Here is a 17,441-nt window from a genome sequence, read left to right on the forward strand (position 1 = left end):
CCTCATCAACTCCTCTAAAGTTGGTTCTTCAAGATTACGAGGAGTATTATCAGTTTGCACAAATGGTTGAAAAGATGTTTGACTTTCATCAAAATAGTTTTGCTGATAATATGATTGTTGTTGAGGTTGCTCATAAGACGGTTGACAATATGGATTATAACGTTGAGGCTGCTGAAAGTGAGGTTCACATTGCTGCAGAGGCTGTTCATATTGCTGATAATATGAATTATAATGTTGAGGCGATTGAAAGTAGGGTTCACATTGTTGCAAAGGCTGCTCACATTGTTGATAATATGAATTATAATTTTGAGGCTGTTGAAAGTAGGGTTCACATTGCTGTAAAAACTGCTTATAAAACTGTGAAGATTGCTGCAAATATGGCTCACAATGATTATCATAATTGTAAATTTGTTCAGCTAATTTCCTTTCCATTTTAGAATTGAAAACAGGGGAGATATGTAATGACACCAACACCTATTAGACGCCTCAGAGCAAACTTTTTTTTTAATTGAAAAGCAAACCAAGTAAACTCCCAGGAAAGAGAGGTGAGTCACAAGCGGACAAACTTAAAAACCAAGTCTTTCCTAGCCAGAGTCTTCCCTGAATTGCTTTCAATTTAAAAACTTAAAGAGTAGCAACTGAAGTGTCTACCCTAAATGCAAAATCCTATAAAAATAAAAACTAATGCAAATGTACACTTAATGCTTTAAAAAAATAGTTAGAGAGAAAAAAAGAAAAAAGAAAAAAAATATTATGTAAAAATAAATAAAATATAGAAAATAAAAACAGTAAACAAAAACAAAAATAGAAATAAATAAAGATGACAAAACAAAACAAAAGAAATAACTAAAAAAAGAAAATATATAAAATAAAGGCAAAATAAGATAAAGATAAAAGATATAAAGGAATAAAATAAAAACAAAAAAAAATAAAATAAAGATAAAAGATATATGACATAAAATAAAATCAAAACAAAATAAAGATAAAAAGATATAAAGAAAGAAAATAAAACAAATCAAAACAAAATAAAGATAAAAATATAAATAAAGAAAATAAAAACAAATCAAAATAAAATAAAATAACAGATATCCTAAATATTAGATTTTTTATTTTTTTATTTTATTTTTCGTTTTTTTTATTGCTATAATAAATAAATAAAAACTAAAAGGAAGAAAATAAAGGTTAAATATGCAAAAATAAAAAAAAAAATAAAAAAATTATACAGATAAGAAGAAAAACCTGATAACCAAAATCAAATTGGAATCCCCGGCAACGGCGCCAAATTTGATAGCTGTCGTTTTGCTGTCAAATTAATATGATTCTAGCGTAGACTTGCCTAACACTAGAGAGATGATAATATAGTTGTGGTCAGATGACCCCAAGTCGTCTCCCAACGAATCCAATAGTAATTTCAGTGAATAGAATTCAAAACCTATCTGCAAACAATGAAAATTAGCAATAATAGTAAAGAAATAGGGGTTGTGATCGCTTAGCAAGAAAATATAAATGATGATTTGAATCAGTAAAGAATGCAGATTGACTCCCAAGTTCTTCCACCAATGAATTCTTCACAGGCTCTCTAAAGATTATTCTTTTCTCAATCCTCAGCAGAGTTAAACTAGATTGAACATGCGCCAAACCTAATTCAACTGAAGCTCACCAGTAAAGCATGCGTCTACCGGTTTAATCAATATCCACTTTGTTCCATGCGTATACTCCATGGGAATGCTTATCTCCTCTCTCTTGAATCATGCGCCCAAGAAATTAATTAGAACAATACGAACTAACTAAGAAACCAAAGTTTAAGATAAGGAAGACTCTCAATCATGCGTTCAAGTACAACCTCTCACAAAAACTAGTTTTCCAGGAGATTAGACAATAAAAACAACTGCTATAGAGAATTAAAAATAGAAACTTTTATTGATCAAAACCTCAGAACTCAATGGGGAATCACAAAGGAATCAACCAAAAGGTTTAGCTTTCCATGCGGAGGCAAAAGAATTACAAATAAGAAAAGAAACTAAGAAAACCCTATGAAGCTCTTTTTCTTTTCTCCTTGATGTGTCCTTTTATAGGCTTTTCCAAGGATCTTGAGAGAATATTGTAGTTTATATTTTGTTAACCGTTTCCAAGTTTCTATCTTTCTAGAATTCTTGTATTTTGCAGAAGATTTGCTTCCAATTCTGTTTCTGGAATCTTGTAGCTTTTATTTTCTCTTTCTTCTCCTCAGAATATTTTTTCTGTTTTGGTTCAAGAAGCAACTTTGACTTTTGCATATTTGGCCCATTCACAAAGGTAGATGCTTCCTCTGGACAAAATTAACAATAATAATAGTTAAGGCCCAAATAAACCCAATTATAAAAATATTAATTAAAACAATGGATTTATTTATTATTATAGTCCAATAATCTATGAATAAGGCTAGTGAGTGTGAATAAATGTATGCTCATCAGTAGTATAAAAATTTGGAAACATAAATCTTGTATACAAAATTTGATATTTATAATGAATTAACAATAACAAATACCAAATCAGTAATATTATGCACAACTACACTATATGTTTAACTATTTTTAAATTTAAATCATTTTTTAATAAATTACTGTTATCATAAATGAAATATTATCTTTAAAATTAAATCAAAATAATGTTATTTTTCACATTTTAATATAAGTTTTTTTTTATTAAAATTATATAGTTAATTTATTTAAAGAATTATGTACAAAAAAATATTTATTATGCGCATTTGAAAGGATTAAAACACTAGTTTCGTATATTTAATAGTACTTGATGTGAAATCGTATAGTTAAAACTAAAATTTGTGCATAATGTATATTGAGATAGTAAGCATTTTGAATTAATCAAAGTTTTAACAGAAGCCAGAGTTAGCAGACATCATAAACTCCAAATTGCCGACCCTTACTAAGGGGAAAAAACAGCATAAATGATAGAGCTTAAAATATTTGTCTGTCACTTGTAAAGAAATTACAGTCCTCACAACTATACAATATTTGTCATCTACAAAAGAAGCTCTGCTATAAGCACAACATTGTGAGTTACATTTTTAGTTCTCCAACCTTTGTGCATCAGCTTTGCATCTGCAGTAGGGGGAACATAGAAGATTCTTTCTCCGATGACAATAATGTTCTACACAAATGGTCTAAAACAACATCTTCCACTGTTTCAAATGAAGAATAAATCTATAGGGATAGTAAAATACAGGAGCTACTCCCCTAACAAACAGGACAATTTGTGAAATTGCCTACATAAGTTTACAGCCAACTTTACACAAGGGAAAGAAATGGAAAATGTTCAAATATGTAAACAGGTGAAACAAAAGGGCATAATGGATTGAGAAACATTTTCCTTCCCTTTCCCTTGTACAAAAAATTTATAACACACAACACTGCTATATGTATATATGAATAAAATGAAGAGGGATCATGGTTTCTTGATACTCAAGTAAAACTTTCTGAGTTCTTGGACTTAAGGGAACGCCGTGCCCATTCAATGGATGCTCTTGGTGTGGATCCCGTGCGATTGAGAGATTCTGGTTGAGCATCTGAAGGCCGAGGAACAAGCTTACACCCAATTTTCCTGGCAACCAACCGAGGGGAGCTTCGGGAGCTGTGAGATTTTGCCACACTTTTCATTTCTTGCTTTATTTTACTGAACTCTTCTTCAAGTTCTCCAACTCTAGAACTCATCCTATCCATATCCACCTTTAAAACCTGGTTTTCACGCACAACAGTCACCCACCCATCTCTTTGTACAATTTCACCGGCCGTTTCAACTAAGCCGGTTACAGGAACGGGAGCCGTTGGAGCGATCTCACCATCCAATGCATTGAGACATCCAGCTAATGCTGTTCTCAAATGCAGTTGTTCAAAGAACAGCACTTGAAGAACAACTCTGAGGGGTAACCTGTCATTTTGGGATGCATGAGCACAAGCATGGATTGAAAGTTTCTGGTAGTCAATGATGTTGCATAGTTCTTCCTTCTCTCTATCAGAGAGCCAAGGATGAGCCTGCACAATAGCATAAGCAGTCATCATTAAACTAACAATCCATGACCACAAATAAGTCTTTATGTAAAAGTGTAGCTCAGAAAAATCAAACCTTGAAATATATATCCAGTGCCCTGTAAAGCCCATCATGCAATAATCTTGACGACTCAGGGAGGGCATCTGCAAGTCTGCGTATCTTTCCCGGTTTTAAATTAACATCTGAAGCAATTTCTGCAATGTAGCTATCCATCAACTTCGAAACCTTCCTCAAAGACTCAGATGATGGTGATGCTGGCGTTTGCTGGTCACGTGATGAAGGAGAAAAGGCAGTTAAATTTGATTCTGTAGATATAAAATAATGGACTATCTGTTCAATACATTCAGTGTTATATAATGCATCTGAATCTGAATAGGTAGGAATTAGAAGACTATCCAAAGTTGCAAGTTCTAATTGCATCCCTATTCTCCTCTCCAAAGAATCCTTGCAAGTTTGGGTGACATTCAATATCAAAGCCACACGAAGAAGTCCCAACAGGAAACGGCAATAAGATTTCCCCTTCTTGTCAGGAAGAAGCTTCTCAATGCTTTCCAACAGAACCCTCTGATCAACTGTGGCAGGCGTCAAGCTGAAACTTGCAACTGTTCTGGTCTTGCCACCTTGACCACCCTGCCATCGACCTAGACCTGGCAAGTGCTTTCTAGAATAGTACATTATGGCACCTGCTAGGTTTTCAGGTCTTATACCTCTTGCTTGCATTGTCTTAATTAGCCTCTCAAACAAACTCACACTGAGATATGAGATGTCTTCAAACCACCAATCAGATTCTGAGCTCCTAATTCTGGCACCAGTATTTATGCCGTTCCAAAGAATGCTTCCACCAGGGCTCTGAAAACTCCCATACATCTTCATGGGCCATCCAAACAAACTTGGATCCGTACAAACCATCATAGATAAAGCATTCAAACACTTGCCCACTAACTGAAGCTTTTCAGCTCTAGGTAGAACAGGCTCGGAACTTTGGAGAGCCAAAATGCAATCTTTCCAGCTGCGCAATGTGTTTTTATGGAAAAAACTCTCTGATTTTGACAACAAGTTACCTTCTCCAAATTCATCTGTCATTTCAAGGTATTCTGCAGCACAGTGAACCGATACTACATTTCTGGCTGTCAGTTCCACACGATAGCCGTAACAGAATTTGGCTGCAATTAAGAAAGTGTCAGGACCACCAGGAAAATCTTCCAGCACCATCTTCAGAGTCTTCACGTCGATATCCTTGAACTCGTCATGTGCTTTAGCAATTTTTCCACTTTTAGACACAAGAGGAAACTGCAGTTCCATTACATAACTTACTCAAACTCCAATGCACTCAGTACACAAATAACGTAACAATATAATTACCATAACATAAATTAAGCATTGTGATACAGAAATGCTCACTAGTTCATCATGGAATTATGCATCGAGTCCAAATTGAAAAAACGGAAAACCAGTTCCCAAAGGAATTTTCCAAAAATATCTCAAAGCTCAAACTTTTCCTCTTAGCCAAGAAAGCTAATTTAGACAAAACAAGAACAAGCGTTCATGACATGCAAAGCAAAAGACTTCACCTAGTCGCATTACTTCCATAACAACAAATCAAGAAAGTAAAACGAGTTTGAGAACTAGATAAATTTTTAGCTTCATCGCTAACTGGGAAAGTCAAGCATTAGTACTGAAATATCTGCACCACAATGGATATACACTACGAATAACATCCACAACTTAGAAGCAAAATTCTATAACCACCATCTTAAACAGTACCAAATGAGCTGAAATACAATCAATTTATAATTAAAGACAGTCTTGTCCCTGCTCTATCCGACCTTAAGCTGAAGGAATATTAAAGTCAAACTCCAAAAAGAAAACCAGCAAGAACATCACAACCTTTGAAAACCATACAAGTGGATTCCAGTGTAGGAATACAAGGTTGCCCATAAACTGGTGGAATTGCATTAAATTCCAACAAATAGATGAAATTTAAGGTGAAACCATGAAAGCTTAGTGGTCATCATAACATGTGGTATGGTATCTCTAGCAAGTCTAATCCAATTCCCTTATTTGAAGAGGGATGTTGAGTTACAACACTTAAACAACAGAGATGAAAGAAACCAGAAGTAGAAGCAAAAGCCATGAATCACATTAACGCGGTTGGATCAAATTCCGAAAAAATAAAAACACAAAGAGCAGTAGGACAAACCAGAACCACAAAAAAAACCCAACAACTATTTCATCAATCAATAAACCAGAGAGAGAAGAGCAAATTTCTGAAAGTAAAGCAGGTACCTTATGAAGATGGAAAGTGACACCCTCGATGGAAACAGTGATATCACTTGGCAGTCCCCCATTGCAGAACCTATCAAGACCACAAACCAAAAAATTAACAACATAAATCACATCAAAATCTTTTTTTTCTTCTTTTCGATATGCATGTCTGACTTGGACTCCACCCAGTAATCAGGTGAACAAAAGGTGTCATTTTCTCATCAGTCAATTGAAAAAAAAACACGAATTTTCACTTCAAAACAATTTTTTTTGAGAAAGGGAGTACCAATCAGTGCCTTCTCGACGAAACCCGGAAAGCTTCCCAGTAGGAGCCATGGTTGAGGGAAGGAAAGACCCTCTTTTTCCCCACTTACGCTACCAACACAACATCATTGTTTTTTCCTAAATTGTTGGCTCTTCTTCTTATTTCTAAAAAGAAAAAAAAGGGAAAAAGATAAAGGCACAGATGAATAGTGTATCTTTTACATGGAAGAAAAATAAACTAGCCAAAGTATGGCACAGAGAGCATAGCCCCTAGAAATAGAACAATTAAAGAATTGAAAATTGGAACTAAAAGAACAGAGAATGACGCAGGATCACGACGGCAGAAACTGTCGAGGTAAAGTAAAGCAAGCTTTGATAAAAAATTGCAGCGCCAGTTTCGTAACTTAAAAGCCTTGGTACAAATAATATATATTAATATCACCACATATATAAATAATATTTTCTAGTCATAATAATAAGATTTAACTTTCTGTCAAAATAATTACTTAAAATATTCTTTTAATTTCTTAAACTTTTTTAAGTTCTTTAACTTAACAAAAGTTTGTTTTAATTTTTTTAAGTATTAACTCATGTGAGAATATATTGAATATATAAAAATAATATATATTTAAAATAAAGGAATTGAGAATAATATTTTTTCAAAATGAAAATAGAAAGTTAAAAGAATATAATATTGACATAGGAAAAGTGTGGTTGGTTGAAGTCATAAAAAAAGAATGAAGTGAGTGAATGGAAATGAATAAGAAAGGGCACATAGGAGCGTGGTCGGGGCCAAGGAGAAGATTACAGTGAATAAAATGAGAGGGAGTGTGATGTGAGGTGGAAATTAGTTTTTGTCTCTTCATTTGTTTTCTTCCTTCTTCATTTTCTTTCTCTCTCTCCTTTTTTTATATAAAGTTTTGTTTGGTTATTCTTTTGGGGTTGTGCTTAACAACTTTGCCTACTGTTGAATCATGTCCAATGGCTTCCATTTACTTGTTACCTTAACCAGAGTGCGAGTGGTTGCATTTGGTCTTGTTTGGTGAGTGGAACCCACTATTGCGCATTTAAACATGGGTGACATCGTTTTTTTGGAATGCTAACATGCATGTCACCGTTTATGGTTTGTTTGGTGTAACAGAATTGACAAAGAGAAAAATATTGAAAAATAAAATTAATAAAAGAAATAACATCTGTTATAGAAGAGGAAAATGAAGTCAAAATAGGATTCCATTTTAACTGTCATATAAATTATATATATATAAACATGTTTAACATTTATTTAGTTTATTTAGTTGATAAAAATAAAAAATGCTACAGAAAAGTAATCTTCTTCTTAATATATATATATATATATATATATATATATATATTATACAATTTTTTATTTTGCAGACAAAAATGTGCTTGTAATAGGTTTTATTTAATTTTGAACTGTCTCCATTTAAAAAAAAAAATATTTTCTTAGAAAATAAGGTAGTATTTATTTTTAACTAAAGTACATGAAATAGAAATAAATTTTAAACAGATCAACTGTCATTATTTCCAAAATAGTAACAATTTAAAAATATTTATTTTACAAAGTAATAATAATAATAATAATGAACTTAATTAGTATTTTAATCAATATAAAATTGTGTTTTTTTATGAATATCTAATTTAAATATAAAGGAGTGCAAGTAATAATCATTCTTAGATATAGTGATTCATCATTATAAGTATTTTCTTTACCATGCCGGATAAAACAATGTCATTAGTTCAAGTAATCCTCAAGATCACTCATTCCAACTGCAATATTTTAAAATTGTATAAAAAATGATTTTATTTAAGTTCATTTCAATTTATAAAGAATTCAATTTCTATGTCTTTAGAAAAAGTTTCGTGTAAACATATTTCTTTCTATAATATATGTGATTCTATGTATACTTTCTAAATTCAGTATCATACATTATTTCTTTACTTACTTTTACTTTTTTTTTCTCGAGAGTGTAGCAATTTGTATAACATATTGATTGTCACGATAAATAAGTTAGTTGTTTATAATCAATTTTAAGTCATTAATAAGATATACAATCTACTGTAATGCACTTGAAGTTAAAACTCTATATTCAATTTCAAAGGAGTTTATAAAGATAATATATTGATTCTTAAACTGATATGCGAGAATTGTCAAAATAAATTATGCATCCAGTCATCAATCTTATAGTATCAACACATCCTACCTAATTAGAGTCACTATACCATTTTAGCTAGAATTCACTACTATCATCAAGAAATATTCCTTTTCCAAGCATTTGATTCGAATATCACAAAATACACATGGTCACTTGATGATGAGCATTAATAGGAGTTGAGACAAGCTGCTAAGGTCATGAAGAACTTGAGTTATATCCGGTAGTATTTGTTAGATATATAAGTCTTCCAATCATTCTTTTATAAGAGGAGGGATCATGAAACTATCTCTTAAAATGAATGTCATCTTAACAACATGATTCATGGGAGTTATTATAGGAGCTCACGTTATCATACCTATGTTTTCAAATAAATCTAGAATATATTTGTGTTGACATAAATGTATTCTCTTGTCATTTCTGACCACTTTCAAACTAATAAATATATGTCCAGTCTCCAAGATTTTTAAATTTAAAGGTGTTGTTAAGAAGATTTGTTATCAAATTGATTTCAATTATATCATTTACAGCAAGGATAATATCATCCACATACACTAGTATGGTTGTGCGATACAATTTGTGAATTTGAAAAATAAAATATGATTAGCATTACATTGGCTATAACCATGTGAAACAAGGAAAGTTGAAAGTTTTTATACCATTGTCAACTGGTTTGCCTAAGACCATACAAAGACTTGTTTAATTTACACACTTCACCAGTAGAAGCATTATACATACCCGGAGGAATGTCCATATATATCTCTTCATGGAACTCTCATGTAAAAAAAAACGTTATTGACACCTAATTGTTTGAGAGACCAATTATTAACATCTACAACAGAGAAAAATAAGTCTAATAGTAGTTAACTTGACTACAGGTGAAAAAGCGTCAAGAAAGTCTAATTCTTCTAATTGGGTGTAGTCTTTGATTACAAGTCTAGCCTTATATCTATCAAGACTATCATCAACTTTGCGCTTAATTTTAATAACCCATCTATAGTTTATAGAATATTTATTTTTCGATAAAGAAGTAACATACCCAATATTGTTGTTTTCTAAAGCCATAATTTCGCCATTCATGGTTGCCCTCCAATGTGGATACTTACAAGTTTCCTTGTAACTTTTAGGTTCAGGATAAACTTGAACAACAAACATGAACAATCTAAAACATGGTGACAATCTTTCATACGACATAAAGAAAGATATGTGATTCTTATTTCTAGACATTCTCCTGATCTTAGTAGTATTAATAGTAACTTGATAATCTTTTAAATATGTAGGTGGTTGCCTTATTTGAGAAACACGTCTAATAGAAACAACAAAATAATTATTTTTATTACAATCACTCAGACCATAATTAGTCTTAATCGTTTGACAATTTGTAGGTTCATCATAATTATTAATAGATTTATCAAACTCATAAGTTTTAGCAATATCAAAATTGCTATACAAAAGGTAAACAAGGTTTTTTATCACTTTTATAATTATCATGTTATAATGAAAGTTTGTTTTTATAGAATATAAAATTCTTGAAAACTTTTATACTGTGAGTAGCAAGATTAAAGACTAAGTATCCTTTAGTGGTTTCTTATTTCCCAAAAGTGTACTAGGACTAGCTTTAGGATCAAATTTCTTTGTCTAAGCCTTTATGGTATTTATATAGCAAAGGCATTCAAACATCTTATGACCAATATCACTTAGCTTATCATACAATTTTCCAAAAAAAGAAATATTATCAAGAAAAGGTGTAGGAATACGTTTATCAGAAAACTACATGAACAACAACAAAATTTCAATAATATTTAAAATATTTTAACATTTTCATTCAATAATAACATTTTGTTTCGATGTTTTAATAGGTAGTTTGATGTACAATTACTTTTGAATCAAAGTAATCATTCATCTTAAATTCCACACTATTATCACTTCTAACACACTTAAAACAATTTTCTAAAATTGAGTTTTAACATATTCAAAAAAATTGCTCAAACAAGTTCAAACTTCAATTTTGTTTTTCATGAGAAATAACTAAATAAAAAAAGTAAAAAAGCATGATCATCAACTATAGTAAAAAACAATATCTATATGCACTATATGCATTCATAAAAATACTAGAACATGGTAATCAAATATTTAGCATGAGAATTATTAGCAAGAGTTTTTTTTTTACTTAGCAAGATCAGAAGTAATACAAATAAAATATTTGCTATTATGAATAAAAGAATATTTGTGTTTTATTATGTCCAATATCTCAATAGATAGGTGTCCCAATCTAACATGCCAAAGGTTAATATTTTGTTAATCATTTCTCTGCTTAATAGCGATATTGATATTTATGTAGAGATTATTGTGTAAAGAAAAAGCATATAAACAATTTTAATCTCTATTGTACCAATCATCTCTCTGGTCTTGTATCCTGAACGATACAAGTTTTAGAAAAAAAGATAATCTCATATAACAAGCTTTGATACGAAAACCAGATTATAAGTAAACTCGGGTATGAATAAAAACATCAGTTAAAATATTTTTTTTGCAATTTAACATTTCCAATATGAGTAGCCTTAGCATGCTTGCCATTAGGTAACAATAACCAGAGTAATAGATTTGTAAGAATCTTTTTTGTTGTGAAAGAACATGAAACATGGCAATAGCTCCTGAATCAATAATCTAGGATTTTCTATCCCTAAAAATAATATAATTGGAAATATCAAAGTATTGATTACCTTCATACTTGTTGATGCAGAATTATGTCCATGATTTAAAGTGACTGATCCAATCTAATTAACCTCAATAGAGTCATTGTCATTTGTCATTCCTTGTTGATGTATCAAAACATATGAGCTTGATATTGTTGTTGGCTCAAACAAAAATCTTGTGTCATTCTGATTGTGTTGAACAAATTCATTACTACTTTCACGAACAATTTCTATATTATTAACAATATTATTTCTTCTATTATAAAGCTTGTGTTGAGGAGAAAACAAATGTTTTTTATAGGAGACTTCAATGTTATGGCCATCTTTACCACAACTATGAGCAAAATTTCTTGTTTTTCACATTCTTATTTTTTTGGTTTGAGGGAAAACCGTGTTTTCTGGAGCATACAACTTCAACATGTCCCAATCTTCTACAGAACTTGCAGTTGTTTATACTTGTGGATCCCGATCATTGGTTATAGGTTCAACTTGTAGTTGCTTCCGAGAAACTACCTTTCATGTTGAGACTTATATGAGAAAATCTTTGATATAGACGGTATTGGATCCATTAACAAAACATATGATTAAACATTAGAGTACCTTCATTAAGACCATTAAAAAATGGCTTAGGCATCCTCTCTTTTTCTTTGAAAAATAACAAAAAGCACTCCACATGAACATTTGGTTGAACAAACACAAATCAGATCAGGCTTAAAACCACCAAGTTCATCCCACAAAATCCTCAATTTAGTGAAAAAACATAATAATAGAAAGATCTTTTTACCCAAATATCTTCAGCTTTATTCATCCATAACACACTTTACTAAATCGGTGCAGACACAACATGGACAATCCAAGACACTACCATGTTGTAGCACTAAGGGCTGCAACCATTGATCTACTCCCAAGAGTGGTAATTATTTCCATAAAAAACTAAAGAAACAAAACACGTTGTTAGGTTTTCGCTACAGTAATACCAAGAACTAAGAACTACGAGAGATAGAATTTTAAGACCAAGGGCAAAGCTCCCTCTTCATTCATTGAACTCGTATTCAAATAGGGTTTTACCAAAGGATACAATGGGCTTCCCCTTTAAGTCACATTACATTGAAAATTGAAAACAATTAAATTGAACATTCTTTAGACCCATTAAATCAGAAAGTCTTTCATCCATCTAGGTTTATTGATCTGACGTTTGGGCCTGTTGATGTTGTTGGGCCCTGGTGTAACATTACCATCCGCTGGCTGAGACACTTTGTCCTCAAAGTGAGTCTGATGTTCTTGTTGGATTAAGTGGGGTTGTTGGGCTGATTGGTTGGGCTAGGCTGTTATAGGAATTTGGTGAATGTGTGGGAGTGAAGGTTTGGACATAGGTGTAGGTCTTGTTGGACCCGGGTTAGGGTTTTCTACGTTTGAGGTATTAAGGGGAGTGGGTGAGGCACGGGGCTCGAGGAGGAAACTAATGTGGTTTACGGTAGTTGGTGTGGGGACTTGAGATAAAGGGTTATTATGAGGAGTGGATGGGGCACGGGTTTTTAGGGGTGGGCCAGGGGCATTTAAAAGATTATGTGTAGTGGCATGCACAGAGTTATGAATGAGGTTACGTGTAGTTGGGGCTTTATGAATATTAGGTGAAGTGTGGGGCGCAAGATTTGGGCTCTTTGACACAGCTGGGATTAGATGTGTTGGCGCATTTTGATTAGGCGGCAAGGGCGGTGTAGTCAGAGGGTCAGGTGTGGTTTGAATTGTGGAACTTAAAGGGTTAGTCGAGTTAATGTTCTTGATGGAGTTTGAGTTTGGGTGTGGGGAGGGATATGGTGTTGGTCCTCTGAAAAGCCGGAGAAGTGAGACGTGAAAGACCGGATGGATGCGAGAGGAGGGAGGTAACCTGAGCTCATACGCAACGGGACTTATTTGGTATGGTCCCGAGTAGCGAGGAAATAGTTTTTGACAGGGACGACGTTCCACAGATTGTTAGCAGTATGGCTGGAGGCGAACCCAGACCCAATCATCTACGTTGAACGTGCGGTCCGAACGGTGCTGATTTGCCTGTTCGCACATGCGTTGGCGAGTTCTGCGGAGATTATGTTTGAGAGAGTGCAACATTAAGGTATGCTGATGTAGCAGATCCGAGATAGTGGTGCCAGCGCGAGGCGTGTGCAACAAATCTAAGATGGTGGGAGGTGGACGACCGTATAGAGCATGGAAGGGAGAGGTGCCAATAGCCGAGTGATGAGTCGTATTGTGCCATAACTCTGCGAGGTGGAGGTATTGGTACCATGTGTGCGGGTGGTCCTCCGTGAAACATCGCAGGTAAGCTTCGAGCCCTCTATTTAAAACCTCAGTTTGCCCATCCATTTGTGGGTGATAGGCAGAGCTAAATTTTAATGTTGTACCCTGAGCTTTGAATAGTTGTCTCCAGAACGTGCTAACAAAGAGTGGATCTCGATCTGATACGACTGCTTTTGCCATTCCATGAAGGCGGAAGATCTCCATAGCAAAGCGTCGTGCGAGTTGTTGCGCCGTGAAATGGGTGGGAAGAGCCAGAAAATGGGCGTACTTGGTGAGGCGGTCGCAGATAACCCAAACTACCGTGTGACCCGCAGAGGAAGGTAAGTGAGTTATGAAATCCATAGACAAATCTTCCCATACTTGTGCTGGTGTCGGTAGAGGTTGAAGTAACCCCTGAATTTTTTTTGGCATGTATTTATTTCTTTGGCAAGTGACGCATTGTTGGAGAAATTGTTTCACATCCCGCGTCCATCCTGACCAATAAAACGAGACAGCAATTCGGGCGAGGGTAGGCTTGAGGCTGGAATGACCATTTGTGGGGGACTCATGCATTTCGTGGAGGATCTGTTCTCTAAATTTATTGGACACCGGAAGGAACAGTCGGTGTCGAAAGAACAACATCTCATTGCGAACTGAGAACAAATTGGGTTGGGGTTGATCGTGCGTGCAAGATTGAATTAACTGGGCACCTTCCGAGGTTTTGAAGAACTGTTGTAACTCTTGAAATAAGAGGGGAATCGGCGAAAACAAAGCAAACAACAATGAAGGTGTTGGTGTTCCTTGGCGGGATAAAGCATCGACAACTACATTTTGTTTTCCAGGTCGGTATAAAATTTGAAAATCATATCCTTGTAATTTTGCTGTCCATTTCTGTTGTTCTGGTGTTTGAATAGTCTGTGACAGTAATGTATGCAAGCTTTGTTGATCTATGAAAATTTTGAAGTGTTGGCCTAGTAAGTACTGACGCCATTTCTTTACTGCTTATGTTATTGCATACGTCTCCCTTACGTACACGGATGACGCTTGGAGTCGTGGACACATCTTCTTGCCGAAGAATGAAAGTGGGTGTTTGTTCTGGCTGAGCACTGCCCCCACTACCACTGCAGACGCATCGGTCTCCACTACAAAGGGCTGGCTGAAATCTGGAAGGTGTAGTGTAGGAACCTTTGCAATTTGTAATTTCAATTCGGTGAAAGTTGTATCAGCGGTCACAGGCCACATAAATTTCTGGTTATGTAATAAGTCGGTGAGAGGAGCGGCGAGAGTGGCGTAATGTCGAACAAATTTTCTATAAAAGCCGGTGAGACCGAGGAAGCCCCTGAGTTCCGTGAGTGAACGTGGTTGTGGCCAATTATGTATATGGAAGTGACTTTTTCTGGGTCAGGGGAAACACCACCAAGAGAAATGATATGACCTAAGTAATGAACTTGAGTGGTTGCAAAACTGCACTTGGTTAGCTTCACAAAGAATTGCTTAGTGTCTAAGAGATCCAGAATAATCTGTAAATGAGTAATATGATCTTGTAATGTAGGACTGTAAATTAAAATATCATAAAAAAAAACTAGGACAAACCGTCTTAAATAGGGTCGAAGAAGATCATTCATAGCAACTTGGAATGTAGAGGGTGCATTAGTCAAGCCGAATGGCATGACTAAAAATTCGTAATGTCCATCAGTTGTCCTAAAAGCTGTCTTATGGGTGTCCTTTGGGGTGACTCTTATTTGGTGATACCCTGCGTATAAATCCAGCTTAGTGAATACTGTAGCTGAACCTAATTCATCTAGCAATTCATCGATGGTTGGTATTGGGAAGCGGTCACGGATGGTGGTTGCATTTAAGGCTCTGTAGTCAACACAAAAATGCCAACTACCATCTTTCTTTTTGATAAGGAGGACAGGGGATGAAAAAGGGTTGTTGCTAGGTTTGATGAAACCATCTTGCAACATTTCTTGAATGAGAGTAGTGATAGTTTCCTTCTGGGAGTGTGGGTAGCGATATGGTTTAACATTGATAGGAGGTGTGTGTGGGAGGAGGGGAATTTGATGGTCATGTAGCCTCGGTGGGGGTAGCCCGTGGGGTATTTGAAAAATTGTGTGATGTTGGAGGAGAATGGCTTGGATGGGAAAAGGTAAGGAATATAATGGGGAAGAGGGATTTTGTAGGTTGCTTTCTAGCTGGCTTGGGGATGATGATAGGCTATCAATTGACAAGAGATGGAGAGATGCAATGGAGTTAGTAGAGAGATATTGACAAAACTGATGGTAGGTTGTTCTGGTGGGTGTAGAAGTGGTTGCCGCTTGTAGAGTGATGGGTTGGTTTTGGTAGGTGAAGGCAATGCTGGGGATGGAAAAATCTGCTTAATAGGTCCTAAGGTATGCAACCAGTCAATACCCAATACTACATCAGCTCCTTCAATGGGTAAGAGGTAAAAGGGAATTGTAAAAGTTGATGTTTGGAGGGAAATGTCGACGGAAGGACAAATGCCTTGGCATTGGATAAAGGCACCATTTCCTACCATCACTGACGGGGGGACTAGGTTGAATGGGTAGGTGAAGGTGGTGAGCAATACGTGGTTGTAATATATTATGGGAGCTGCCAGAGTCAACCAGAACGGTGACAGGAAGGTTGTGAATCATTCCAGTAAATTTCAGGGTTTGGGGCGATGGATTACCAGATAGGGCCAGTGGTGATAAATGAAAATGTATGGTCTCTGGGTACTCTATAGTGGTGGATGGTTCCTCCACAGGATCCAGGGGTGGGTCAAGATCATCCAAGAGCAGCAGGAATCGAGACGGTGTGCATTTGTGTCCTGGGATATACTTCTCGTCACAGTTATAACATAATCCCTGTGCACGACGCTCTTGTAGTTGAGTTGGGGTGAGTCGTTTAATGGGTAGGGTAGTATGTGATTGGTGGTTTGGAGTGGTTCTTGTGGGTGGTGACTAGGAAGAAGTATGGATGGTGTTGTAGTTCTGAACTTGAAAAGGGCGTGAGATTCTGGGTTTGGAATCACAGTATTTGTCTTCAATGAGTTTAGCGAGACCAATTGCTTGAGAGATGGAGTATGGATTCAGAATGGACAATTCTCTACGAATATCTGGGTGGAGACTCGAGATAAAACAATTGAGAATAATATCTGGAGTGAGACCTACTGTGCAGTTACAGAGTTTTTCAAACCGAGTTTGGTATTCTGTTACCGTGGTTACCTGTTGTAGTTTGAAGAGCAATGCTTGATGGTTGGTGTATGTTGAAGGCCCAAAGCGGAGCTCCAGGGCACGAGTGAATGATACCCAGTCGGTGACCAGGTTGTTCTGGTGTAATAATTTAAACCAGCTGAGTGCTTCGCCTTTCATGTGAAAAGCGACCATCGATAGCCTTTGTGCAAGGAGAATCTGGTAAAATGAAAAATATTGTTCAGCTTGGAAAAGCCAGTCCAGGGGATCAGAGCCCTCAAAGAAAGCCAACAGCAACTTAGGTGGTCTAATATTAGAAGGGTTTGGTGGATGGTATTGTGGATGAGGGTTAGGGTTTGGCATGGTTTGTGGAGCAGGGATTTGAGGGTTAGTGGGGATGGGTGTTGTAGCTGCTGGAACAAAAGGGGTTTCTGCAGAGGAGGAACTTTGGTGGTGATGTGGAGGTATCGTATGATCTAAGAGAAGGGTAAGGGTGGACTGGGTGGAGTCGTTTCTGGCTTCCATGGTGGCGTGAC

General features: G+C 35.4%; 1 protein-coding gene and 1 long non-coding RNA gene across 3 annotated transcripts; one reads left to right on the plus strand and one right to left on the minus strand.

Moving 5' to 3' along the window:
• Nucleotides 1-2,909: 2,909 nt before the first annotated feature.
• LOC137835670 (Phototropic-responsive NPH3 family protein) lies at nucleotides 2,910-6,997 on the minus strand. Of its 2 annotated transcripts, XM_068644276.2 has the most exons (5): nucleotides 6,900-6,997; nucleotides 6,596-6,738; nucleotides 6,331-6,400; nucleotides 4,120-5,334; nucleotides 2,910-4,028 (listed from the first exon to the last, which is right to left on the minus strand). In XM_068644276.2, exons 2-5 carry the CDS (start codon nucleotides 6,643-6,645, stop codon nucleotides 3,459-3,461), a joined length of 1,905 nt encoding a protein of 634 aa, XP_068500377.2. In that variant the 5' UTR covers nucleotides 6,646-6,738; nucleotides 6,900-6,997; the 3' UTR covers nucleotides 2,910-3,458. The 2 variants fall into 2 exon arrangements, with proteins under 2 accessions (XP_068500377.2, XP_090158388.1); XM_090302262.1 differs by lacking the exons at nucleotides 6,596-6,738; nucleotides 6,900-6,997 and having other exon boundaries at nucleotides 6,245-6,333.
• A 6,225-nt stretch (nucleotides 6,998-13,222) lies between these two features.
• Nucleotides 13,223-15,158, plus strand: LOC137835671 (uncharacterized). Its single transcript, XR_016521064.1, has 2 exons — nucleotides 13,223-13,753; nucleotides 13,853-15,158. It is a non-coding gene; the product is annotated as an uncharacterized LOC137835671 (long non-coding RNA).
• Nucleotides 15,159-17,441: the final 2,283 nt, after the last annotated feature.

The sequence above is a fragment of the Phaseolus vulgaris genome, chromosome 5 (assembly GCF_051622355.1).
Source record: "Phaseolus vulgaris cultivar YP4 chromosome 5, ASM5162235v1, whole genome shotgun sequence".
Classification (NCBI taxonomy): domain Eukaryota; kingdom Viridiplantae; phylum Streptophyta; class Magnoliopsida; order Fabales; family Fabaceae; genus Phaseolus; species Phaseolus vulgaris.

Bases quoted from the DNA above. Each gene is read 5' to 3' on its own strand.
- LOC137835670 (XM_068644276.2), bottom strand. From the start codon at position 6,645: ATGGCTCCTACTGGGAAGCTTTCCGGGTTTCGTCGAGAAGGCACTGAT. The intron at 5,335-6,330 runs GTACCTGCTTTA...ATGGAACTGCAG, and splicing joins TCACTTTCCATCTTCATAAG to TTTCCTCTTGTGTCTAAAAG. The intron at 4,029-4,119 runs GTTTGATTTTTC...GCTATTGTGCAG, and splicing joins CACTGGATATATATTTCAAG to GCTCATCCTTGGCTCTCTGA.